At 39.0% G+C, this 23,505-nt stretch overlaps 5 protein-coding genes and 1 non-coding gene across 12 annotated transcripts; 2 read left to right on the top strand and 4 right to left on the bottom strand.

Annotated features, from left to right (window-relative positions):
* The first annotated feature begins 443 nt into the window (after positions 1–443).
* LOC104723374 (putative MO25-like protein At4g17270) lies at positions 444–3,338 on the top strand. Its single transcript, XM_087475783.1, has 11 exons — positions 444–1,035; positions 1,187–1,348; positions 1,439–1,557; positions 1,675–1,749; positions 1,914–2,007; positions 2,115–2,174; positions 2,282–2,350; positions 2,457–2,555; positions 2,640–2,684; positions 2,845–2,947; positions 3,052–3,338. Exons 1-11 carry the CDS (start codon positions 907–909, stop codon positions 3,126–3,128), a joined length of 1,032 nt encoding a protein of 343 aa, XP_087331909.1. The 5' UTR covers positions 444–906; the 3' UTR covers positions 3,129–3,338.
* Positions 3,308–5,173, bottom strand: LOC104723373 (cytochrome b561 and DOMON domain-containing protein At4g17280). Its single transcript, XM_010441728.3, has 3 exons — positions 4,223–5,173; positions 3,875–4,129; positions 3,308–3,790 (listed from the first exon to the last, which is right to left on the bottom strand). Exons 1-3 carry the CDS (start codon positions 4,853–4,855, stop codon positions 3,488–3,490), a joined length of 1,191 nt encoding a protein of 396 aa, XP_010440030.1. The 5' UTR covers positions 4,856–5,173; the 3' UTR covers positions 3,308–3,487.
* A 1,331-nt stretch (positions 5,174–6,504) lies between these two features.
* On the bottom strand, positions 6,505–6,585 carry TRNAL-CAG (transfer RNA leucine (anticodon CAG)). Its single transcript has one exon. It is a non-coding gene; the product is annotated as a tRNA-Leu (tRNA).
* An 822-nt stretch (positions 6,586–7,407) lies between these two features.
* LOC104718612 (asparagine--tRNA ligase, chloroplastic/mitochondrial) lies at positions 7,408–10,968 on the top strand. The gene is made up of 14 exons (XM_010441725.3): positions 7,408–7,844; positions 7,930–7,998; positions 8,110–8,220; positions 8,322–8,426; positions 8,699–8,836; positions 8,972–9,052; positions 9,142–9,219; positions 9,303–9,371; positions 9,464–9,538; positions 9,644–9,727; positions 9,826–9,912; positions 10,144–10,314; positions 10,398–10,524; positions 10,613–10,968. The coding sequence occupies exons 1-14, from the start codon at positions 7,452–7,454 to the stop codon at positions 10,726–10,728; spliced, it is 1,704 nt and encodes a 567-aa protein (XP_010440027.1). The 5' UTR covers positions 7,408–7,451; the 3' UTR covers positions 10,729–10,968.
* LOC104723372 (protein NONRESPONDING TO OXYLIPINS 2, mitochondrial-like) lies at positions 10,942–12,845 on the bottom strand. Of its 4 annotated transcripts, none has more exons than XR_015572718.1 (4): positions 12,524–12,815; positions 12,258–12,431; positions 11,410–11,454; positions 10,942–11,164 (listed from the first exon to the last, which is right to left on the bottom strand). XR_015572718.1 is itself a non-coding variant. In XM_019232575.2 (4 exons), the coding sequence occupies exons 1-3, from the start codon at positions 12,670–12,672 to the stop codon at positions 11,435–11,437; spliced, it is 288 nt and encodes a 95-aa protein (XP_019088120.1). In that variant the 5' UTR covers positions 12,673–12,815; the 3' UTR covers positions 10,942–11,164; positions 11,410–11,434. The 4 variants fall into 4 exon arrangements, 3 of the variants coding, with proteins under 3 accessions (XP_019088120.1, XP_010440029.1, XP_010440028.1); XM_019232575.2 differs by having other exon boundaries at positions 12,313–12,431; XM_010441727.2 differs by lacking the exon at positions 11,410–11,454 and having other exon boundaries at positions 12,313–12,431; positions 12,524–12,845.
* A 98-nt stretch (positions 12,846–12,943) lies between these two features.
* On the bottom strand, positions 12,944–21,891 carry LOC104723369 (protein SWOLLEN 1). 4 transcript variants are annotated; one of them, XM_087475779.1, is made up of 17 exons: positions 21,718–21,891; positions 21,468–21,569; positions 19,741–21,347; positions 19,151–19,561; positions 18,839–19,000; positions 18,219–18,550; positions 17,708–18,114; positions 17,533–17,585; positions 17,357–17,458; positions 15,539–17,244; positions 15,348–15,456; positions 14,926–15,106; positions 14,726–14,793; positions 14,502–14,617; positions 13,598–14,419; positions 13,406–13,503; positions 12,944–13,322 (listed from the first exon to the last, which is right to left on the bottom strand). In XM_087475779.1, exons 3-16 carry the CDS (start codon positions 21,335–21,337, stop codon positions 13,414–13,416), a joined length of 6,156 nt encoding a protein of 2,051 aa, XP_087331905.1. In that variant the 5' UTR covers positions 21,338–21,347; positions 21,468–21,569; positions 21,718–21,891; the 3' UTR covers positions 12,944–13,322; positions 13,406–13,413. The 4 variants fall into 4 exon arrangements, with proteins under 4 accessions (XP_087331905.1, XP_087331907.1, XP_087331906.1 ...); XM_087475781.1 differs by having other exon boundaries at positions 14,926–15,100; XM_087475780.1 differs by having other exon boundaries at positions 21,495–21,569.
* Between the last annotated feature and the right edge of the window lie 1,614 nt (positions 21,892–23,505).

The following is a 23,505-nucleotide window of genomic DNA, read 5'->3' as shown; positions in this document are numbered from 1 at the left end:
TCATGAGTATCAATGGTGATTTTGGCGCGAAAATTATCTCTTTCATGTTATGGCGTCTTTTACAAGACAATCCGCATTAACATTATATCGAAAAATATGATAAATAGAAACAGAAATGGAAAGATATTTTTTAAATTTCTAACATCATATGAGTAGTGACAATAATTTTGGCGCGAAAAATATATTTTTTATGTATTGTTGCGTCTTTTGCAAGATAATCCGCATGAACATCGATATTTAGAAAAATTTGATGAATAAAAAGAGAAATAAAAAGAGTTTTTAAGCTCTTAACAATCTAATATTATGGATATCGAGGATGATATTGGCGCGGAAACACTATTGCGTCTTTTGCAAGATAATCCGCACCAACATTATTAATACGGCGGAAAATATTAGCAAAAGAAAAACAGTGATCAGGTTTTTTTTTTTTTTTTTTTTTTTTTAACAAACTAGCAGGTTATATAAGGTGGAGGCTTAAGTGGACTTAACCAAAATCCCCACCAGGTTATCTTTCTTAATTCTTATAGTTGTGTGAATTTGAAAACCAAGTTAATAAGATGAGGTGGCAGCACCAGTCATATTGTAAAAACAAAACGTGTGACAATCGAACCAAATAAGCAAAGAGATCTCTCAAAACGGAGAACGCGAGGGAAGGAAGAAGAAGAAGAAGAAAAGAGATAAGCATAGTGAAACCCTAGTGGTGGTGGTGGTGGATTCATAAGAGAGAGAGAGAGAGAGCTTCTTCAAAGGCTAGGCAAGAAGGGGGGGGGGGGGGGGGGGGAAATCATCCAACTACGTTACGATAGGATCGTGCGTCTCAAAAGAAGGTGGTGCTGCTGATCCCAGCCGTAGATTAGTCGTAGATTAGTCTCCGCTTCTGGTTGTTCCGGTGGAGACGTGGCAGAGATGAGGGGTCTTTTCAAATCCAAACCGCGGACTCCTGCTGATATTGTCCGTCAGACTCGCGATCTCCTCCTCTACGCTGATCGATCTAACTCTTTCCCTGACCTTCGAGAGTCCAAACGCGAGGAAAAGGTTTGTTTTTTCTTCAGATTCTGATCTGATTTCTCGTTGTCGGTTTCTGAAAGTTTCTGATATGAATGAATGAATCAATTGTGATTCAATTGATAGAATCCTGCGCAATTTTTTGAACCCTGAGGTTTGAAATTGTGATAATTTGTTGTAGATGGTGGAACTAAGCAAGAGCATACGAGATTTGAAGTTAATTCTCTATGGAAACAGTGAGGCTGAGCCTATAGCTGAAGCTTGTGCTCAGTTGACTCAGGAGTTCTTTAAGGAGGATACTCTTCGCCGCTTGCTTACATCTCTTCCTAATTTGAACTTGGAGGTAACATCTCTTCTTCTCATGATTTGATTTCAAAGATAGGTAGAGCTATTTGACATGAAGTTCAAAGAATTTATCTTTTGTTTTTGTTAGGCAAGGAAAGATGCTACTCAAGTTGTTGCTAATCTTCAGAGGCAACAAGTCAATTCACGTCTTATTGCATCTGATTATCTCGAATCCAACATTGATCTTATGGATTTTCTAGTCGATGGGTGAGTTTAGGAGATGGATTTGGTTAATGGCTTCCACAAATTTTAAAGTCTTCTTTTAAGATCTTGATCAATGAGGTTTGTGTTATCATTCATATGGGTTTTTGTGATTTCTCTCAGGTTCGAAAACACAGATATGGCGCTACACTATGGTACTATGTTTAGAGAGTGCATCCGCCATCAGATTGTTGCAAAGTGAGCAAATTTTATATTTTCTTTGCTTATGACTTTACATTCTATACGTTTTTATACATAAAGCGACAATCTTCTACCAAATTTGTATTTAGTAGAAACAGTTTACTTGTAGTGTTTTCGTCGGGAATAGTACAATGAAAGCTGCTTCTCTTTCTATGGTTCAGATATGTTTTGGACTCACAGCACGTGAAGAAGTTCTTTTACTACATACAGCTTCCCAATTTCGACATTGCTGCTGATGCTGCTGCAACTTTCAAGGTTCGGAAAACACTGCAACATACTTGGAATAACCCTGCCATCACAATATTAGATTTTCCCTAAACCACAGCGATCATAACTCCAGTTTTGTGATTATTTTCTTGCAGGAACTTCTGACAAGGCACAAGTCTACAGTTGCTGAGTTTCTCATTAAGAATGAAGATTGGGTAAGTTCTCTTATACTGTGTACCAAATCGTAATATATTGCTTCAAAGCATATGTATTTGTGTTCATCTCTGACAGTGCGGTGGTATGATTCTGTTTTGATTTACAGTTTTTTGCAGACTACAACTCAAAGCTTCTTGAATCAAGTAATTATATAACCAGACGGCAGGCTATTAAGGTAGAGTAACTTAGAGGAGTGTTGATATCCCAAAAGGGTAATCACGAAATAACAGTGACAGAGCATTCTGAATTTCTGATGGATTGTAATGTGTACAATTTTACAGTTGTTGGGCGATATACTACTGGACCGCTCGAATTCGGCTGTGATGACGAAATACGTGAGCTCAATGGATAACTTAAGGATTCTTATGAATCTTCTCAGAGTATGATGATGCTTTACCTGATACCTCATATGATTTTACTTGGTGTCTGGCTCTGCCTAACAGAGTTAATATTAAATATAACAGGAATCAAGCAAGACCATTCAAATAGAAGCTTTCCATGTTTTCAAGGTATCTTTCTTTACTACCCAGTGAAACATGATCATCAGTCAGATTGGATTTTTCGGATTTTTGGAAAGTATCCGTTTTCTCATGTGTATGTAATCTGAGTTTTGATAGTAAAGACTTAAAGGGGCAATCAAAGTGTACTGACATTTTTGTTTCCGTACAGCTATTTGTAGCGAACCAAAACAAGCCTTCAGACGTCGCCAATATTCTGGTGGCGAACAGAAACAAGCTTCTGAGATTGTTGGCTGATATCAAGCCGGAAAAAGGTATGGGACTTGTGTTATGAGACTCTTGTATCACTAGAGTTTGGACTTGATTCTCACCGTAAACAAATTTCTTATGTTTATGATTCATGTTTGTTTTGTGGTAGAGGACGAGAAGTTTGAAGCAGACAAAGCTCAGGTTGTGGGAGAGATAGCAGGCCTTAAGCTGCGAGAGCTCGCTTGAGCTCGCACTTATGCACAGAAGCTCATGCTTTCTGTTTAATCTTTGAAAGACATTTTTGGAACATCAAAGATTTGTTGTTACTTATTTATTAGGTACTCTCTCTCTCTTTCTCAGTGACTAAAGCTGTTGACTGGTTTGGATCTTTTAGATTATATGAATTCACATGTACACTCGTTTAGTGTGGATCAAATAAAATGGCATTATAAATCATTAAATCCTACATCCTGAATACAAAAAATCATAAAAGCATATGGGAACCAGACGTTAAACCTACTGAAAATGGATAGATAAGCAGATAAACCATATAAATCACTCTCTCTATGCACAAAGAGAAAAAAGAAGCAAGTCTAGTGTTAATCTTAAGCATACTGAGACCGAGCCCCGTTGGATGTTCCATGCTGAGTTGTTTTAGCCTCCAGTTTCCTTCTCTTAATGACTACATACCAAGTGAAGGCTTCGAGTAGGGTGGCCACGACAGCGAGAGCAACGATAATACCTATGTAAGCATTTTTCCACTCTTTCTTGGGACTCAATATTTCTAACCCTTTGAACACATTCACCACCCCTAGGATGATTATTGTGTAGCCGATTGTGTGGTGGTAAATGTTCCAGTAGAGCCTGTGCTTGTGCTCTGGTTTTGGCCTCAGAAACATCGCAAACACCTAATGTGTCGCAAGCAATTAACCGGTTAATAAAGCTATATATATATTACTGGTTTTCTAGTTGATGTGAAGTGTGTAATGTACCTGAACTGTTGCTAGAGAGAAGAGCGCGATCCCGATAGCACGGTGGGTGCTGTACTGAATCCCTGGTGAGTCGCCACCAAGTTTGAGACCAGTAGCCCATCCGGCAACGCCAACGATGTAAGCAGAAGCCTGGCAGAAAACGTGAATATAGAACCAAGCAGGATCTGCTGATTTGGCTACTCTCAAGTATCGAGCAATGATTGCCCCTAGTGGCATCATTATACCCCAGCTCACAGCGTTCAATATTCCATGAATCTGCTCACCATTTGACCAAAACCAAATCATTAATCTCTGTTGGCCAAATAAAAAACTAGGGAAAGAGATGTCTCCACAAAAGAATCAACTCACGTTGCGTTTGCGAAGCTTGGAACTTCCTCCAGCTCCTCCCGCAGCTGCTGAAACACCGGAGACAAGATTGAGAGTGGACATGGAGCGAACATTGTTGCCAGAAGTTGGATGAGCCAGAGGACTGTTCCCAGACATTGACCCATCTTGCCACACTGTGTTAATGGTTCCACCATTCCCCAGATCCTGTGAAAGCTTCAGACTTGCCAACACAACCAACTCATTGTTCTGGTAAGTTGCTGACAACCCAGAGACGTTGAAACTCAGATCACCTTCTTGTAGACTCGTCTGGTAGCTTTTGATAGGGGAAGTGTAAACCCTGACGGTGCCGTCTGATTGTGGGTAAGCCACGATGGCTTGAGCTCCCACCATTCCCGTAGACGTAGGATTCACGGCCCAAGCCACCCATTTGCCAGAGGTGAGCTTGGTGTGACGATAAGCGATGTGGAGACTCCCAGTGGAAGAATCATAAGTGTAGTGGAGGAAAGAATCAAGAAAAGGTAGGTCGTTGCAGGAGTCAAAGACATTGTTGCTAGAAAATTTGTATTTGGAACATGTCTGAGCAAAGGACAGGGTAGTCATGGAAAGGGAAAGGACAAGGGAGAGACAGAGGATTTGATTGCAGAACTTCATCATTGAGATATGATTACACTCAATGGATCAGAGGGTTTAGTAAAGAAACAGACTCAGATGTAAAGAGAAGGAGATGGTTGAAGAAAGAAGGAAGAGAGAAAGAGAGATTAAATATGAAGAGAAAAGTGTGGGGTTAGCTTTGTTGGTTAAGCTGTCTAATGGAGATCATCATAACTATTCTCTTTTCTTATTTGATCAAATTATGATAACTTATTAGCTTGCTTTCTAATTTGCTGTTTCTTTTTTTGTTTGTAGAGTGAATAAATGTTTTATCTATTAGCATATATATACTTGTGTGATCTATACAACATTAAAATCAATGGCTTAACAATAATGCTCGTTGACTTAAAGCACCGTTCTTTAAGTTAAAAAACAAGAACCTCTAGTTTACAGATTAGGGTAAAATACAGAATCTAGTTTACAGACAATTACTAGTTTACTACTAGAGTAAGAAAAGAAAAGAAGAAGAAGGAAGGGTTAATAATGGTGAGGGTCAACAACAACCGGTTCACACCTGTCTCGCCTGTTCTTTGTTTCTACCAACTTCTCTTTCTCTCTCTCTATCAATGTGTATATCACAACTACTATTGGTACATCTTTAACCTAAAAGTAAAGTAAATAATTGATGGCTATTTAGGACTTATTAATTTGTCTTTTACTTACACGAATATATGTGGAACCATAGATACTTTTACACAGATGTATCATTAAAAAAAGAAATGAAAGGACAGGGAGGAGTGAATGCAGGTGAGCAACCGCACCGGTAGGCCTGGGCATTCGGTTAACCATTCGGTTTCGGTTCGGTTGTATTCGGTTTCGGTTATTTTGGATATAGTAATATAGTAACCATTTGGATATTTATGAAATTCGGTTTAGTTCGGTTCGGTTTCGGTTTGGTTATTTAAATAAATAACCATAACTAACATAAATTATATTAACATTAACCAAATAAACCAAATATAACCAAAACTAACCGAATATAACCAAAATTAACCAAATATACAATAACAAAAATACAAAAAAGGGAAAAATATTGATTCAATTTTACAAAATAGTATTTAACTTTGTAAATTCAAAATAATAACATTTACATATATTGATTATTTAAAATATTTAATTGTTTTGAATCTAGAAATAATTTATATTTTAAGTTTATTTTATAGTTTTGCATAATATTAAGTATATAATATTTGATATCTTCTAGGTTTTCGGATATTTCGGTTAACCATTTAATTGTCGGTTCGGTTCGGTTCGGTTTCGGTTAGTTTGGATATAAATTTTTACTAACCATTCGGGTATTTGAAGAATTTCGGTTCGGTTCGGTTTAGTTTTTTTCGGTTCGGTTTCGGTCGGTTATTTGGTTATCGGTTATTTTGCCCAGCCCTACGCACCGGTCTGGGAGAGATCCGATGCCAAGTGGTTGCGGTTTGGCTTTCTAGAGTTTTTAGTTTTTAGTTTTCATTTGGTCAAAATCTCAACTGCCACCATGTGGATGTTGGACCTCTATGCTTCCACGTGTCAATCAAGTTCGTCTCATCTGGTCAACGCTTTTTGAGAGCTCAATGAACCCTGAAAACCTAAGCCTATGTTCGTTTTTTGTGTGACCCACTTTAATAAAAAATACCCAAAAGTAAAAGAAAAAAGAGAAGTACTGTCAAGAGTGGGATTTGAACCCACGCCCTTTCGGACCAGCACCTGAAGCTGGCGCCTTAGACCAACTCGGCCATCTTGACTTTTTTCTCACTAACTCTACATATGTATATATAAATGGCCATGTAATAGCCGACTATGATGATTGATGACCATCATTATGTTCAGCAAACAGCAAATGTATATTTCAACAAACATAGTTAGTGCAATAATACTACTAAGCATTTAATATATATGTCTCCATACACTTATGCTCGAGTTTGACACACGACAGTTACTAAAAGACACATGGTTTGGTGGTGACTTGAGAGTCTCAACTTTTTAAATGTTTAATTAACATTTTCCGACTCTTGGATATATAAAGATGAATAAAAAACAATAGAGATATGCTTTCTTCATGCATTTTGAACTACTGATTCCTTGTTGACTGAGTCGAAGCTCTTCTTCGTAAGATTCATTTCAAGTTTTTTACTTCTTACCCAATAATTGTATCTTACACAATATAATTTCTTGAAAACATGGTCTTGTATATAGAAGTTTACACTACGTTATATCATGGAGTGACATTGTCATTAATAACTTTTAATCTTTCGCCCGATTACAACATATATGTGTTACACTAAGTAACTAAAACTCTTATATGCGAATTGTTGTTAATTTCTCTGCAGTAACCTTATATTCCTCCTATTGATTAAGAGTTGATTTTTGATTAGACGTAACTTTGATTTAAGAGATTAGTGGAATCCTGTCCAATTACCTATTATTATTATTATTATTGCTAATGTGGCTTACCCTGAAATTCTAATGTAGATGATGGGCCTCTGGACTCTAAATGGGCTTATTTCGGGTAACAATTTACGGGGCGGGTTATACCAAATCGGGTCGGGTGAATGTTCCATATGATGAAGAGTGTGGGTTGTGTTGGCGCAATCCCAAACAATCGATTACAATGGCGGCCGCGTTTCTGCCGGCGACGACTCTCCGTCTAACTCCGTATTCTACTCTCCGCTTTTTATCCTCCTTTCCTATATCTAATGCTTCTCATTCTCTCTTTCGCCCTCTTCGCCGTCGAGTTCTCCCTCTCTTCGAAGCTTTTCCGGCCAACTCTCGCCGGCGATGCTTTTGCACAACTGTTTCCGAATCTCTCGGTTCCGGAGAGGGAAAGAAAGTTGAGAATTACGAGAAACAATTCGGGAGTAAAGTTGGAGAGTTCAGGAAGAAGTTGAAGATAGCGGAAGTGAAAGGAGGAGCTGACGAAGGGCTGAGTCGGGTCGGGCAGAGCCTTAACATTATGGGTTGGGTCCGGACACTTCGATCTCAGAGCAGTGTCACATTCATTGAGGTCATTCTCAATCTCTGTTCATTCTTTCAGATTGATTGATGACAAAGTTTATGGTTTTGATTTTTTTTTGGTGTGTGTTTTGAAGATGAATGACGGTTCATGTTTATCGAACTTGCAATGTGTGTTGAATTCGGATGCAGAGGGGTATGATCAGGTAATCACTTTGACTTGAGAACAATGATTAGGACTTGGGAGCCTTAAATTCTTGAACTTTATATATAATAAACCCTGTGTTAACACTGAGATTACTGGGACGGAATAATAGGTAGAATCTGGTTCGATTTTGACTGGAGCATCCGTATCTGTACAAGGTACTATTGTGGCTAGCCAGGGAACAAAGCAAAAGGTGGAACTTAAGGTTGAGAAAATCATTGTGGTACGTCTTTGCTTCTTCTCCTTTGGACCCCTGAACTTAAATTCATTGAGATTGAAAGTATGTTTTCCTGAAAATTTTCACTTACTCCCACTTTATCATAGGTTGGAAAGTGTGACGCTTCTTATCCGATCCAAAAGAAAAGGGTCAGCCGGGAATTCTTGAGAACCAAGGCTCATCTACGTCCAAGAACCAATACTTTTGGGGCGGTAACTTTCCTTTTTTCCAATTACCTTTTATGCTTTCCTAATACTCCATACTGTAGACGACTCCTCTTACCTTCTTGAAATTTGATGTATCATCATCTCACCTAGAAACGTCGCTCTTATTATATAAACTGTTGTCTGACTATTTTGTGTTTAAAACCTCGTCTACTACTCACCTTTTAGGATTCGCTTTGTAAAACTTGACAGTGAACTTACAATCTTGTGATAATTACCAAATTATATATTCTTAAAATATGCAAAACATTTTGTTTCAGGTGGCAAGAGTTAGGAATACTTTGGCATATGCTACACACAAGTTCTTTCAAGAAAGTGGTTTTGTTTGGGTGGCAAGCCCAATTATTACAGCGTCAGATTGTGAAGGAGCTGGAGAACAGTTCTGTGTCACAACACTCGTAAGGACCTTAGCTCTCAACATCTCAGTATTTTGTAATAACCCATTAACAGCTTGATTGTTTTCACCAAGAACTACGACTCTCAACTTCACATGGAAGAAAAAAAATTACACCTGAACTATACTTCAATTTCAGATTCCCAGCTCCCATGAGAACACCGATACTTCCATTGACGCAATTCCGAAAACAAAGGGAGGGTTGATCGATTGGTCTCAGGTGTGTTCTAGCTTCATATATTTTGTATTTAAAAGAATGGTATATGGACTTGCAACTGTAACAAATTTCATGGATGTATCACTCCTTAGGACTTCTTTGGGAAACCAGCATTCTTGACCGTCTCTGGGCAACTCAATGGAGAAACTTATGCAACCGCTCTCTCAGATGTAAAAGTTGATTCCTCAAGTGACTGTGAGCTAGATTTTGGTTATAGTCAGTGTCTGAATTAATCATTTGTATAACGTTACAGGTATACACATTTGGTCCTACATTTCGAGCTGAGAATTCTAACACGTCTAGGCACTTGGCCGAATTCTGGGTCAGCATTATTAAATTCTCCAGCCAAACTCACAATTAATTTTTCCTTACATAAGTGCAACATACTGAAGACCTCTCTTTCTACTATATAAGATGATTGAACCAGAACTTGCTTTTGCCGACCTGGATGATGACATGGCCTGTGCCACCGCCTACCTCCAGTACGTAGTATGTTACTCTTGGACTTTATATTTCCCTCAAACTGTAAATGAGCTTATCAATTTTGTTATGTCATTTAGAATTAAATTGATTTTATCTCTTGATATCCGATAGGTAAAATACGTTCTTAATAATTGCAAGGAAGACATGGAGTTTTTTGATACATGGATTGAGAAAGGAATCATTCGTCGCTTGAGTGTATGTCCTTCAATTCTCACTCTGTGATCGGAAGATAATATTATGCAGTTTGCACTGGCTGATATTGTTATTATTGTTTTACTATTTATCTTGTAAAGGACGTAGCTGAGAAAGAGTTTCTACAGCTTGGTTACACAGACGCCATTGAACTTCTTCTGAAAGCAAACAAAAAGTTTGATTTTCCGGTAAGGGCTTTACTTTCTCCTTTTTGGGATAGATTTGAACTGTATTCTTTTTCTAAACCAGTTGCACTGCTTTTGATCTGGGAGCTATATTATAAGTCTACCTGTTTGTGTTTTTGGTATTTTCTGTGTAAGCAAGCTGTACTACCATATTCATTTCTAGTGTATTATGTCATGGTCGCACGTGAGTAGAAACATCAAATGTTGGTTGCCTGATAGAATTGTATGTGGCAGGTGAAGTGGGGGCTGGATCTGCAGAGCGAGCATGAAAGGTACATAACAGAAGATGCATTTGGGGGTCGCCCAGTAATAATAAGAGACTATCCGAAGGAGATAAAAGCATTCTATATGCGTGAGAACGATGATGGGAAGACAGTAGCAGCAATGGATATGCTGGTGCCTCGGGTAAGTTTAAGATAATTCAAAATCTTTGTTGACAATAAGAAGTTGTGATAGTGAATGATGATTATGGTTTTGAGTTTGAAAAGATAGGAGAGCTGATAGGTGGAAGCCAAAGAGAGGAAAGGCTTGATGTGTTGGAAGCGAGGCTTGATGAGTTGAAACTCAACAAAGAGAGCTACTGGTGGTACCTCGACCTACGCCGCTATGGATCAGGTCTCTTTCTTCTTCTTATTCTTTGAATCAAAAGATAAAAACTTTGGGAGGCTGATGAAGTAAGTGCCTTTATTGTTTGTGTGTGTAGTTCCTCACGCAGGATTCGGGCTAGGATTTGAGAGGCTGGTCCAATTTGTCACTGGAATTGACAATATCAGAGACGTTATTCCTTTCCCGCGCGCACCTGCCTCTGCCGAATTCTAATTATTACTTCACACTCCCAGTGCTCCACATTTCCTCCAAATTCTTGCTCTTATGTGCCATTTGAGATAAACGACAAACAAAGAACCTCAAAGGAATTAATTTTCTGTTTCAAATTTTAAATTGTACATGTTATCTCCCTTCTTAAAAATTTTAGTTTTCTTGGCTTTGTTTCAGTAGATTAATATATTTACTTTATGTATTTTTACTGAAAAATGCAATAAAAGCTGCCAGTTTGTATTACATTTCTCTTATCATAAGTCAAAGGACATAAGATTTTGTAATTATTAGTCACATAAAAGAATGACAGACACTTCTTGTCTCTAAGTTTTGACAAAGGGAAGAAGAAAAGAAACAATTCATTTGAAATCCTGCCCCTTCCATGGTTTAAACCTTCATGACGGATTTTAGAGTCACCTCGGAACTGAAAGGCCAAGCTCTAGAGCAACAAAACATAAATGATCACCAAGATTATATTAGGGCACTGATTGTGGTAAAGAGACAAAGATGGATGCATATGGCTTAATGATTCCACTAGAATATTTTAGGAACGGTTTTACGAATCATACAGAAACCAAAACTTGACAAAACAATGATAGCTTTAAACTAGACTATAATAAAATCTCATCTAAAATAGCGTCTCCCAAATCTAACTTTCCAGGGATCATTGGTGATAGAGCCCACCTTTAAAACAAATTGCAAACACATCTCACGTGTCATCGACTCCATCTGAACAAAGAGCATTTCATAGATTACTACGTTACTGTGACACTCTTATACACAAATCAAGAACTAATTTGCAGAAACAAGTATTCACATAAATAGCAAAAACACAAAAACAATGAGCAGCTGATGCAATTTAGCATTATGTTTACCAAGTGTCCAGTTCAAGTGCAGCATGTTTTCAGTTTTTTTAATCCCAACTTAGTTGCCCAATCGTTTTTTTCACAGTATTCATTTGCACTACTGTAACTAAAAAAGATGGTTCGTACTTGATATATATGCAAGGGTCCATATGGTACTGGTGAAATCATGTGCCTGCCTAACCAAGCAAATACTCATAGTAAGACACTTGACCTCAAAACTCAAATAATCCTTCCACAAACTGTGCCAATATAAGCTGTATCCTACTTGTTAACACCCAAGGATATAATCTTACCGCACTGAGCCACACTATGCAACTAATGCGCCAAGACAAACAAAGACTTCAGGAGTACTCTACTTTCCACTTAATCAAGTAAACTAGTCTCACTTTCATAAGGCCAAGATTCCACGAAAATTTCAGAAATTTCATAAGGCCAATAAGCAAAGGTCTCAAACACATTATATTGCAGCAAGAATCAATCAGCTTCTAAGATGTACCTATTATTGGATCAGTTACTAATGCACATTGGAAAGCAACTATAATTTAAGTAACAACTATTATAGCCATAGATCAAAAGCAAAGCAGAGAAGAGCCAAAAATGAGATAAGTTTTAAAACAAAGAAGGAGAGTAAATGCCAATGGAGGAAAGCAAAAAAAGTGAACTCACAAGGAAAAGTAAAGAGAAATGCATTAGAGGTCGGGAGAGGTGCAGCAAAGTGTACCCTGAGAGAGAGCTCGGCTACTCCTTGAAGTTGTGCTTAGGCACGAAGTCAACCTCGCTGCTGCCACCGTGCTGTGCAGCGGTAACAACGACTGAACACATCCCAGCTCCGATGGACACCTTAAGAGTTTGAAACATTTTGTGAAAAAATTGTCAGATAAAAGGAAGATTGAAATTGGGTAAAATTATATATCGGATGCAGAGATGCAAACCTGGAGAAGGAGAAATGGCGAGAGGGTTGAGAAGGTATACGAAACCCGGCTGATGAGGCAGGCGACGATGATCCAGTGACGGATCTGAGGGCAGATTTGAGGGAAGATACAGAAGCTCTGTTAAACATCTTACGACAAGCAGAAGCCATTATTATTACCCAGAGACAGACTACTGTGTTCCAAAGAAGGATCGGGTTTTTTGTTAAGGTTTTAGCCAAACCAAAAGAACTTTACTTTTAAGAATGTGCAGAATCATATTGTTCGAAACAATCCCAATTCAGAACCATTTTTTTCATGATCCAAAATATTTGTTACGTGATTACTTGTATTCATAAGCTTATTCATCCATTTATCGCATACTGTATATAGTAATTGTACTACAGAAACGGACTTAACATTGTATCAGATGATGATGTCAAGAAGACAAAAAAGCATAAGGGTTGATTGAAAAGAGGCAAATGGAGTTAGAGAGATACACTTGGGACAATAATCAAACGACATGTACAACTTCTTATCTCTCTCTGATGAGACACACCCGAGATAGAGCTAGCGAGAGAACATCTGACTGACTAAAATAATCAAAAGCAAATCATTCACACCTACAAATAACATCATCATTTTCTTTTTTCCTTCTCTTCTCCTACGTTTTACGTCTCCTTTTCCAACCAACAACGAAGTTTGATTTTTTTTTTAGAGCATAAAACTATAATTAAAAACAACCTAATAGCAGCCCACACTGCTTCTTTTGTTTCCTCCACTTGGGTACTTTATGTGCACTTGATTATGCTCCTTCACTTGCCTGCCAACCAACATCATCAACAAGTTAGCTAAATATGATTCCTTCCAAGTTATTTCACTATTCACCACTTTTTATCACATCACCTCTACTGCTACTTTTTGCTTTGACTTTGGTGACTTCTGCTGTGTGATACCGAAGGAATTTTCGATGTCATCATCGACGATTGCAGACCTTCAAGTAGCTGCAGAGCAACACACACACACACAGGTTTAAAACGAATCGGGCCCAACCATAATTTAGGGACATTATGCAGACTTCAGTATATAAATACTTACTCTAGAAGTTGGCTGGATCCTGCGGATAGATCTACGTGGCTCCATACCCTCTGATGTTTTTGAAGAATTCTCAGCCAAAGCTTTATCCTCTTCGATTTTCGCTAACCTTCCCGCAGTAGGAGCCACTTTCCCTCTATTAGTGTTCGAGGAGGAACTATTCTTGGAACCAGTATCATGGGAGGATGATGTGGTTTGCTCTTCCACTGTTCCCTTGAATGGAACACCAGATGCAGGACCCTTGTTTTCTGCACTTTCATCACCAGCGTCATCAGATTCCACATCTGAGGCTGTTGTACTACGCGACTCCTTGCGGGTAATTATCCTAGCAGCAGCACCCAGTTTCTCTTTGGGTTTGGGCGCAGGTTTAAAAGTCTTGGGCTTCGATATTGTTGTCTGTTTCTCTCTAGATATAGTTTTCGGTGGCACTCTCCAGCTACCTAGTCCAGAATTTTGGGGCACAATTGTTTTCACAGGCTTAGCTAGTTCCTTCCGTTCACGAGTTTTAGTGCTCGCCTCTGAAATGTAGTGTTTGCTCACGTCCATAAACTTCCTTTTCTTTCCAGGTTTAGGGACACCAAAAATCACTTTTGATCCTTGCTTTTGTAAACCAGTTCTCTTCATACGGAGTGGATCTGGTTTGTTCTCCTCTCTGGTACTCCTTCCAATGTTAAATGTATTCTCTGAAACACCGAGGTCAAGAACACCAGTCTGAGGCGGTTTCCCTAAGTCTGGATCATCAACAATCTTTATACTCTTGTCTTTTACTTCAGCCACAGGAGCAGGAGTTCCTAATCTAGGACGCTTCTCCTTTGGGGTATCACCCTGCAATTCAAAAATCTCAGTCTTGCAAAATAGCGAAAGCATCCAAAAGAGAAGCCTTTAAATCCTTTAAGGGTGAAAATACCTCATGCGACGAGCTGATGTTTTCTCCTAAACTAGAACATTCAATCCACTTTCCATCTTTCCACTCAAGAGAAGGCCGAAGATTCCAAGCTTTGATCGTCAAAGTGTCTCCTTGCGCTGCAGATTTTTTAAGAAAAAAAGGAAGTTATGAGAACAGTGGATCAGACAAGCAGCTTAGAGCACAAAAATAAGATATCTTCATCAGGCATTGGCCTCTTCACGCACCAGGAAAATGCACAGTTACTGTATTTTCATCTTTCTTGTTCTTCTCTGTAATAACACCCTCCAACCAACTGAAGGAAAAACAAATACAAATTAAGTTTCCAAACTTCTTGGAATGAATAAGATTTCACAAACGGATTTTGTGCTTTGGTCTGATGTTAGGGGAAAGAATTAAAACAACTGACTATAGAGACAGTGATTACCTGTCATGCACCCATGAGTCTACCCTATCTCCAAGTTTCCAAACATGATCCCCAATAGCAGCTCTACGTCTCTTCCTGGTTCCTTCATAAGGCATGGCAGTAACAGAACGAGCAGTTCTTACTTTAGGCGCCTGATCGCCTTCGCCTTTGAGGGATACCCACTCCTTCAGTTTATCTGTTCCTGATAAAAGATAATATAAGCGGATCAACCAATCAATTAATAAAGCAATGGAGCCTCTTTGTAGACTTCAGTAATCAGTTCTGCAACCTTTCAAATAATTTTACATGCAGATAATATAATACCGGAAAGTGGGTGATTACATAGGATTACATATTTACCTATACTAGGAAGAACTTGTGAACTAAAAGCTCTATTGATGATAGTAAGGTTTAAAGCAAACCATTTTGTTAAATGCACAAACCTTGTTCTACAGAAAGGTCACTGAACAAGACGTAAGCTTTATCATCCTCTAAGCTCAATACATTGGCTGAGTACCATGCGGTTCTTAATCCAGGTTCTTCCTTGTAAACCTTCAAAAGGAAAATTTATATACGTTACAGAAAGAACACAATCAACTTATGGACAATGTAAATATGCAAATGTAGCACAAACCTCTACATTAGAACCCTCCTTAATGTCCTCATTATTTGTGGCTTTCATACTCTGTTGACTTTTAGTTTGGGTGTCAACCGAAAATTTTGACCCAACTTCTGATTCGAAAACCATATCATTGTTTTTAGCCAAGTCTGCACCTTTATCAATATTTTGTCCCTTTTTCTTTCCAGTCGCAGAAACTGGAGCAGACACACCATCTGCGGTTTTCACAGAGCCGCCCAATTCAGTCTGCACAGTTCTGGCACTGGCAAAAGTTCCCTCACTAGTCGCCACAGTTTCTTTTTCTAAAACAGCAGTTTTACAGGGCTCCACTTCCTGAGTTTCTTGAGCCTGCCTCCAGTAATTACTTGGACCCGCCTCCACCAGCTTATTGAGCAACGGAGGATGACCCATTGAAACAAGTATTCCAGCTTGTGAAACAGCTTCTGATGCCAATTCTGCTGCTTTTACAATGGAGTCCATATTTTCAGCATACTTGGTGGCCGCTGTGGCAGCTTCAACCCTCTTCTTAGCTGTCTCTCTAGCAGCAATAAGAACAGAACTGGACCTCACCACTGCACCTTCACCCTTCCAGACAGAAGCAGGGGTACCCTGGCCTGGAAATATATTATCATCTGACTTCAGGAGTCCCTGATCAGTAGTATTTGGAAGGGATGCTTCTTCAGCCATCAATTTGGCCTGCAATGCAGCATTAGCTGCAACATTGGCGGCAGCAGCTGCAGCCTTTGCCACCGCAGCAGCAGCAGCTATGGCAACAGCAGCCGAAGCTAATCTGTCTTGAGTTTCTGGCTGGAGGCCAGCATGCCTTTGTTGCTCTATCTGCTTCCATACATATTCACTGTGACTAACAGCTGCAGTAGCAAGAGCAGATGCATCCTCTGCATGCATCTTAGCCTCCTTAAGCTTATCAATGGCATCCTCTGACAGGACAGATCTCTGCTTTATTTCAGGTACAAGGTTACCACCAAAAATTGGAGATGGCAAAGATGATTTGATTTTTTTCCCGGGAAACGTAGATACCAGGTTCATAGGGACTGCAGTGATAGAAACAACACTGGGCAGTGTGCCAGCATTAAAACCCAGATTAGCCGGAGCAGGTGTAACAGGCACAGATGTCGACATATAAACAATAGGTGAGGCAGCTAATTCTGTCTGCTTTAGCGAATTCAAAATGCTTGGACCAGACTCCATAGAGACTGGCACCTTCTTCCGCTTCCTTGATTTTGTCCCGGTGGAATGTTGAGCAGGTGCTGCAACTGTACTCGTTGGCTCAAGTGTAGGTGTCACTTTGAAAACATTGCTAGGGGTTCTACTCTGAACATGCTTTGCGCCAGAGTAAGTCAAGGGTGATTCTTTCATGGGAGTCAATTTTACAGATTCAGTGGTCGGATAGACGGGAAAACGAGAACCAACATCAAATCCACTAGTTTGCTGAGAAGCAAGCCAAGGGTTACGGTAAGCGAGAGGTGACGTCCAAGGGGTATTATGTCCAACGATATTTGTAGTTGGTGGAGTTTGATGAGTATGCGATGAAGAAAGTAGTGGCTGCTGAGAAACAGCTGAACCTCTCTGAGCGCTACTTGATTGTAAACTATCATGGGAAGTTGATAAACTCCATAAAGGTGATGAGAGTGGAATCATGGGGTTTATTGTTGAACTCTCTTTCCTACTGGTGTGACCTGCTGATGGAGCCTCTGTCTTCCCTGGAATTGCAGTTTGGGTATTTAGATCAGCAATGCGTTAACAACAGCGCTGAGAAGTAAAATCTTAGCAGACCATAAGATTTTGAAATGCAAAATAAATAAATGCAGAAACCTGCACGTGATTGCAATGGCGTTTCAGGAGTAGCAACCAGCGATTTCTGAGCCCTTACAGCACAAGTACGCCATGCTTTCTCCCAGCTGTCCTTCCCACCATCTAAAGAAGTGAATAGTAAACAAACTTTGTCTCAAACGTGGATAACACAACAGGTAAAGAACAAACAATCTTACCTGAACCACCAAATGCAGATATCATATAAGCTTCATCGGGTGCTGTTCCTTGGCTGTATCAGAAAAAAAAAACATAACAATCAAGAATAAGATTGCAAGAAGTTCAAAGGAGATCACGTTCAAGTCTCACAAACTCAACAAGACTTAAGAGCATAGGACTAAAGAAAGAGCTTACATCAGAGCCCCATATACAAAAATCTGTGCACGTAGTTGCACTTGTTGCAAGTCTGTAAACGGTCGACGCATAATACTTGAGAGAGAAGAAGAGTTCACATCCGGTACACTTGCCGTGGGGGTTGAAAGGGTTCCAAAAGATTTTAGATTAGGGCTCTGAAGAATTTGCTGCTTCTCAGTAGATTGCTTTATCTGAATAGGACAAGCCAAATTTTGATTAACAGCATTTGTTTTGCCTCCACTTTGAAATTGTTGATAAGGTGTAGCCCCTTTCACACTAGTTCCTTTCCGAGAAGTCTCTTTTCCTGCAGACTTGGATGTTCGCCTGGGTTTCCGCTCAGATTTTGTTTTGGAAGACTTTGCAGCTGTTTTCTCTAAGCTAGATGTTGAAGGAGATCCAACCACAATCTGAATAAACAAAAACAAATGCTCCGTAAGGACGAAACATACAAATGCCACAGAATTCGTCTTGAACACTGATGAAAATATGTTAAGATATAAACTGGAGGTACCGGAGAGACGAGGGTAGCCTGTGAAAAATTAACAGCTTTGGAAACTTCCCCTGCTTTCAGCTGATCGGGAGTTAAATTCATTTCACTGCTGAAGGTCTCATTTTTATTCAAGACCGAAGACCCAGCAGACGTAAAACTCAAAATATTATGATCTTCTGGCTTTTTGACACTGTTTGTCTCTATCTTATTAAGTTGATGTTCGGAAGTCTTAACAGCAGGGAAAGAATTAAGAGGAGTCTTCAAATCAGTAGCAGCGTCTTCTGTTGCGGTTACATGAGATTTTATGGAAGGCTCAGAACATGTCGAAGCATCTCCTAGTAGGGTTGTATCACCTGCAATATCCCCAAGCATAAGTACACATTTTTGATGAGTGCATGAAATTAATTGCATGGATCTTAAAAACAGAAGTCGTTCCAAGATCAAGATCTGATGAAGTTAGTCAGAAGTTTTTCCGTAACTGTATTCTTTTGATAAAGAGCCTTTGTACTTAAATATTACACAGAATGCATACATGCTACACCTAATATGTAATTCCCTAGTAAACCATTGTGAGGAAAACAGAAGGAACTACAAAAAAAAAGAGGAAATTTCCTGCTGCTTCGAAGATCATACAGACTCACCTTTGGGGTGTGAAACAGGAGTCCCAGCTGTCATAACCCCACCGGATGCAGCAGTGTTATCCTCTTCCTGGCCATCTTTTCCAGCTTCACTCCCAAGATTAGCCAAGGAGCTAGTGCTAGGGATTTCATTTATACTATCTTTGTCCAGAATTGACTGAGTCTCTGCCAAGGAAGAAGCAAAAGAAAAAAATATTGCTACAACATAAATCAACCGACCGAAAGGTAAAAATACCTGGTACGGTCTACATGGAACGGTAATATACAAAGAAACAAGATAGTGCAATTAGTATGGCTCAAAATAGAAAACGTTACCAGGAGCTTTGACAACTTCTGTTACTAGATGTTCTTCTAGAATTGTTTCCTCAGGCTGCTGTTGCAAAACTTGTCCAGCAGCATCAGTATTTACAGCATCTTTTGACTCCTCAGAGCCAGGAAAGTCGTCAACAAAGTGCGTACTTTGCTGAGTATCTTCAGCATGCTTCCTAGCTTGTTGGTCCATCTGACTCCAAGAACTACTTGCATCCACAGGTGGAACGGTTTGACCATTTTCAGGTTCACCCGATGAAACCTTCTCAGTTTCATCGAAACTGCCATGTGCACTTGCATCACAGGATGTCTTTACCATATGTAACTCTATTGAAGAAGTGGGACCAACAGTAGGTGCTCCATCTTGACATAGAGGTTGTAATTCTTTGGGATCGAGAGAACCGTCAATCATAGTCTCTGTGGAAGACATTTAGAGGGGTTTTAACAAGTAATCATGTTAAATGTCATATGCACCAGGAAGGTATCCCCAAAAGAAAAAGAAACGCAAAACGAGGGCTACTGAAAGAAAGAGAAGGCAAGCGTGATAATACACACAGTATGAATAGTATATAAAGAGGATTAGACAATCTGATTACCTGACTTGTCTGTTGGAATGGTGTCAGATTGAGATTCTGACTCCGCCAGTTTGGAAGCAGCCCCTCCTGAAACATAGCCAACAGAGTCGGACACAACGCTTTCAGATAGGATTAGAGAGCTCTTGACATCGTGATCTCTATCATTGGCATTGGCAAGCACTTCCATGCTTTGCTCGAGATTAGAAGTGCGAGCACTACCTTCATTACTGTCACTCTCCACAGACAGACCACCTTCTGTAGCTTCAACCACTGAGTCTGTAGGTGAAATATAAACACTTTCTGAAGTTTCAACTGCTTTTATCTGTGTATGTGTCTCAATCTCCATCTGAAAAGTAGACTTATGTTTACTTGTGAAAACTTCCATATGTTGATGACTAAGTGACTCAGGCTTCTCAATGGAAACACTGTTTGCTATAGTTGTCAATTCCCCAGCACCTTCCAGAGATGCTTCAACTGCTCCGCTAGTATGAACAGTACTGACAAGGAGATCTTCGCATTGGGTCACTGAAACATCTCCTCCACCAACCTCAAGAGTAGAGAGAGCTTGGTCTCCTCTTTCTAGTACTGTGACATCAGATCGCTCTGTCTCCTTCAAATCAGGCTTTGCAGTTTCGTCAATATTTTCAGCTCCCACATTTTCAACTTCGGAAGCTGAGTCTGCATGGCTATCAGAATGAGGCTCAACCAAAACCGACCGTGCATCAATAGTTACTTCATTGCGATTATAACTAATTTCAATCTGGTTGCTGATAACATTTTCATCATTCGAAGTCTCTTGAAGCAAAGTGTTCTGATTATTCAACTCACCACTAGAAGTAATCACAGTCTGTACAGTTCCATCGCTACAATCGTCTTCCATCCTTGATTCTGCATTGACTTTTTCTTCCGCTTGGTCAAGAAGATTATCAGTTGTCTCAGTTCCTATCTTATCAAGTTCAGCAGTATCTGCGGCCTCTACTGTCGCGGTATTTGAAGCCAAGATGGTATTCTTTTCATCAAACGATGCCTCTTCTGCAGCGGTTGGTAAGTCATCTTTCACCAGAACCTGTTCCTGTCCAGCATCTGTCTTTACCAAAGAGGGCTCTCCTGGATTATCATCAACAGATGGGCTTACTTGTAAGTTCGCGGTTTCCTCTATAGAATGACTTTTTTCAAGGGATGTCTGACCAGGCTCCATTGGTTCCATTGTGCAACCTAGTTCATCAGAAGTGTCAGATTTCTTGATAGTATCTTCTCTTACAATAACTTCGTCCTGTCCAACTGAATTCAAAAGCATTTCAACAGATTCCGACGAAGTAGCCTCAGACCATACATTATTATGCCTCGAAATGGCGCAGGACTCCGTTGCAACAGAACTAAAAACTATACCACTACTTCCACGAGAGAAATCCTCAATCCAGTTATTATCTTCGTTACCCTCAATACCAAGAAAAGCCTCACTCTCTCCTAAACTGTCAAACCTCAGATGCGTGTTGAGTGTATCGTCAAAATCAAACTTGGGAAGTGGATAAGGCTGTAGAACTGGTGGGAATTTGTTGTTTGCTTCACCAGCTAAATGGAGATTCTGGTTTTGAAAGTCATTGTCATCATACTCCATGGGTTAATTTCTGAAACAAGAGACATATATGGAAGATTCAAAAACAATAAAAGCATACCAAGAAGACCTTGGAAACAGAAATATCATGTCGAGTGGAGTAAAAACAAACACTAGGAAAACGAAAAAGTACCGAAACAAGAGTGTATGGAGACGCTACCTCCCTCCATTCGGTGACAAAAAAACCTGGCCGTCAGACCTCAGAGCTTTTCCCTAATCGCACGTTCATCTACTACTGCTCTCACCACAACAACAACACCATATACGATACGCGTCAATTATAAAAAATTTCATTCCCACTCAAATCCACGGAAAACCTAACTGCGTGAACTCGCTAGAAATAGAAAAAAAAATTGAAACGGTGGTGAAGAAGTAAAACTCACCGGAAAATTCAAACAGACGGAGTGGACCTAGGGTTCCGGCGAAGAAACGAGGTTTGGTTTGGCGAGTGAAGCAGATTGGGGGAGAAGAGAGAAAAAAATGCCCGATAAATTAAATATTCGCTTTCCTCGGCAAATGCAATGAGAGAGAGTCTTCTTTGTTTTTAAGTAAAGCCCAAATTCTAATATTATTAATTAACATTTTTAATAATAACGCCAGAAAATAACATTTGGAGAGGATGCTGATGCGACTCAATCCAGAGCGACACGTGTCGAATTTTCTGGATCTTGTGGCTATGATTGAATTCAACAAAAACACGCCTCCAAGTTTTTCACTTTTTGAAACGTTCGCTCTCAAATTTATTGGCTGAACAATTCCGTTAAAAAAAAAATACACATTTTTTAAGAGTTATTAGTTCTATCATTTTAATAAATTTGAAAATCCAAATAAAAATCATGTGTTATTCAATCATTGATTTTAAAATACTTATCAAAATTATATGTTATTGGTTCTATGATTTATAAATACTTGTTAAAATTTATGTTATTTATTTAATGATTTGTTTTTAGATTTCAAAATCCACATTATGTTTTAAGTGGATTTGAATGGATTTGAAAGTGTAAAATAGAAGGATTCAAATCCAAAGATAAAACATTTTATTTCAAAATCAATGTGTTTTGATTTCTAAAATTTATAATTTTATATGGATTTAGAAATTACTTCTTCAATAACAGCTCCTAAATGACTGAGAGATAGGGGTAAAAAGATAAATATTTTGTTTGCCGACGACGACGACCAAGAAAGAGGTAGAAAGTTAAACGTTGAAATGACTATTGACCCACTGGTTTTACTGGAAGAATTGAGGTGATTGGCTGACTGAAATACTGAAATTGAAAGTATTCTTTTTTGAGAAGATATATTAAAATCAGAGTCAGATGGTGGCTTTTTTATGTGTTAACTGTTAGAAGGCAATTGACGGAAGCTTATTAGGTTAATATGGGCTTAGGCCCATGTATATGTGACCCACACCATTAGACGATTTGGAAATGGAGATGTAACATTTTTAACCAAACCGAACATGTGCTATGCAGTAACACCATCAAAACCTGTTTGGTTAAATTATGTTTTGTCTGATTCGGGTTGGTTTTAAACCAAATATAACCAATAACACAATACTGTAACATTTTTAACCAAACCGAACATGTGCTATGCAGTAACACCATCAAAACCTGTTTGGTTAAATTTTGTTTTGTCTGATTCGGGTTGGTTTTAAACCAAATATAACCAATAACACAATACTGTATACGATTTGGAAATGGAGATGTAACATTTTTAACCAAACCGAACATGTGCTATGCAGTAACACCATCAAAACCTGTTTGGTTAAATTTTGTTTTGTCTGATTCGGGTTGGTTTTAAACCAGTACCACATTGATTTCTGCAAAAGATAATGATAAAGATCATTAAGACAATAGTTGGAAGAAAGTAAATCAACCGTATTGCTTCGAACGTAATTTTTTTTGTCAACAAACTCTAAACCAAACCAAAATGAAAACGAACCAAACTAAAACAAATCAAACACAAATTAACTTCGGTTAAAGCTCATCTAAATTTCTAATAATTACTTACAAGCCAAACCGAATCCAAACAAAAACCTGAAATGACCATCCCTTTTAGTTTATAGTTTTTAAGCGTAAGTGGGTAGAAATACACATGTCAGGCATCGTTCTAATCTTGGAAAGAGCATTCCACTTCGTTCTTATATTGCAAATTCTTGTTAATAAACAAAT

This window comes from Camelina sativa, chromosome 11 (assembly GCF_030686135.1).
Source record: "Camelina sativa cultivar CO46 ecotype springtype chromosome 11, ASM3068613v1".
Taxonomy (NCBI): Eukaryota; Viridiplantae; Streptophyta; class Magnoliopsida; order Brassicales; family Brassicaceae; genus Camelina; species Camelina sativa.
The sequence above is the reverse complement of the archived record's forward strand: the minus strand, read 5'-3'. Positions and strand labels throughout refer to the sequence as shown.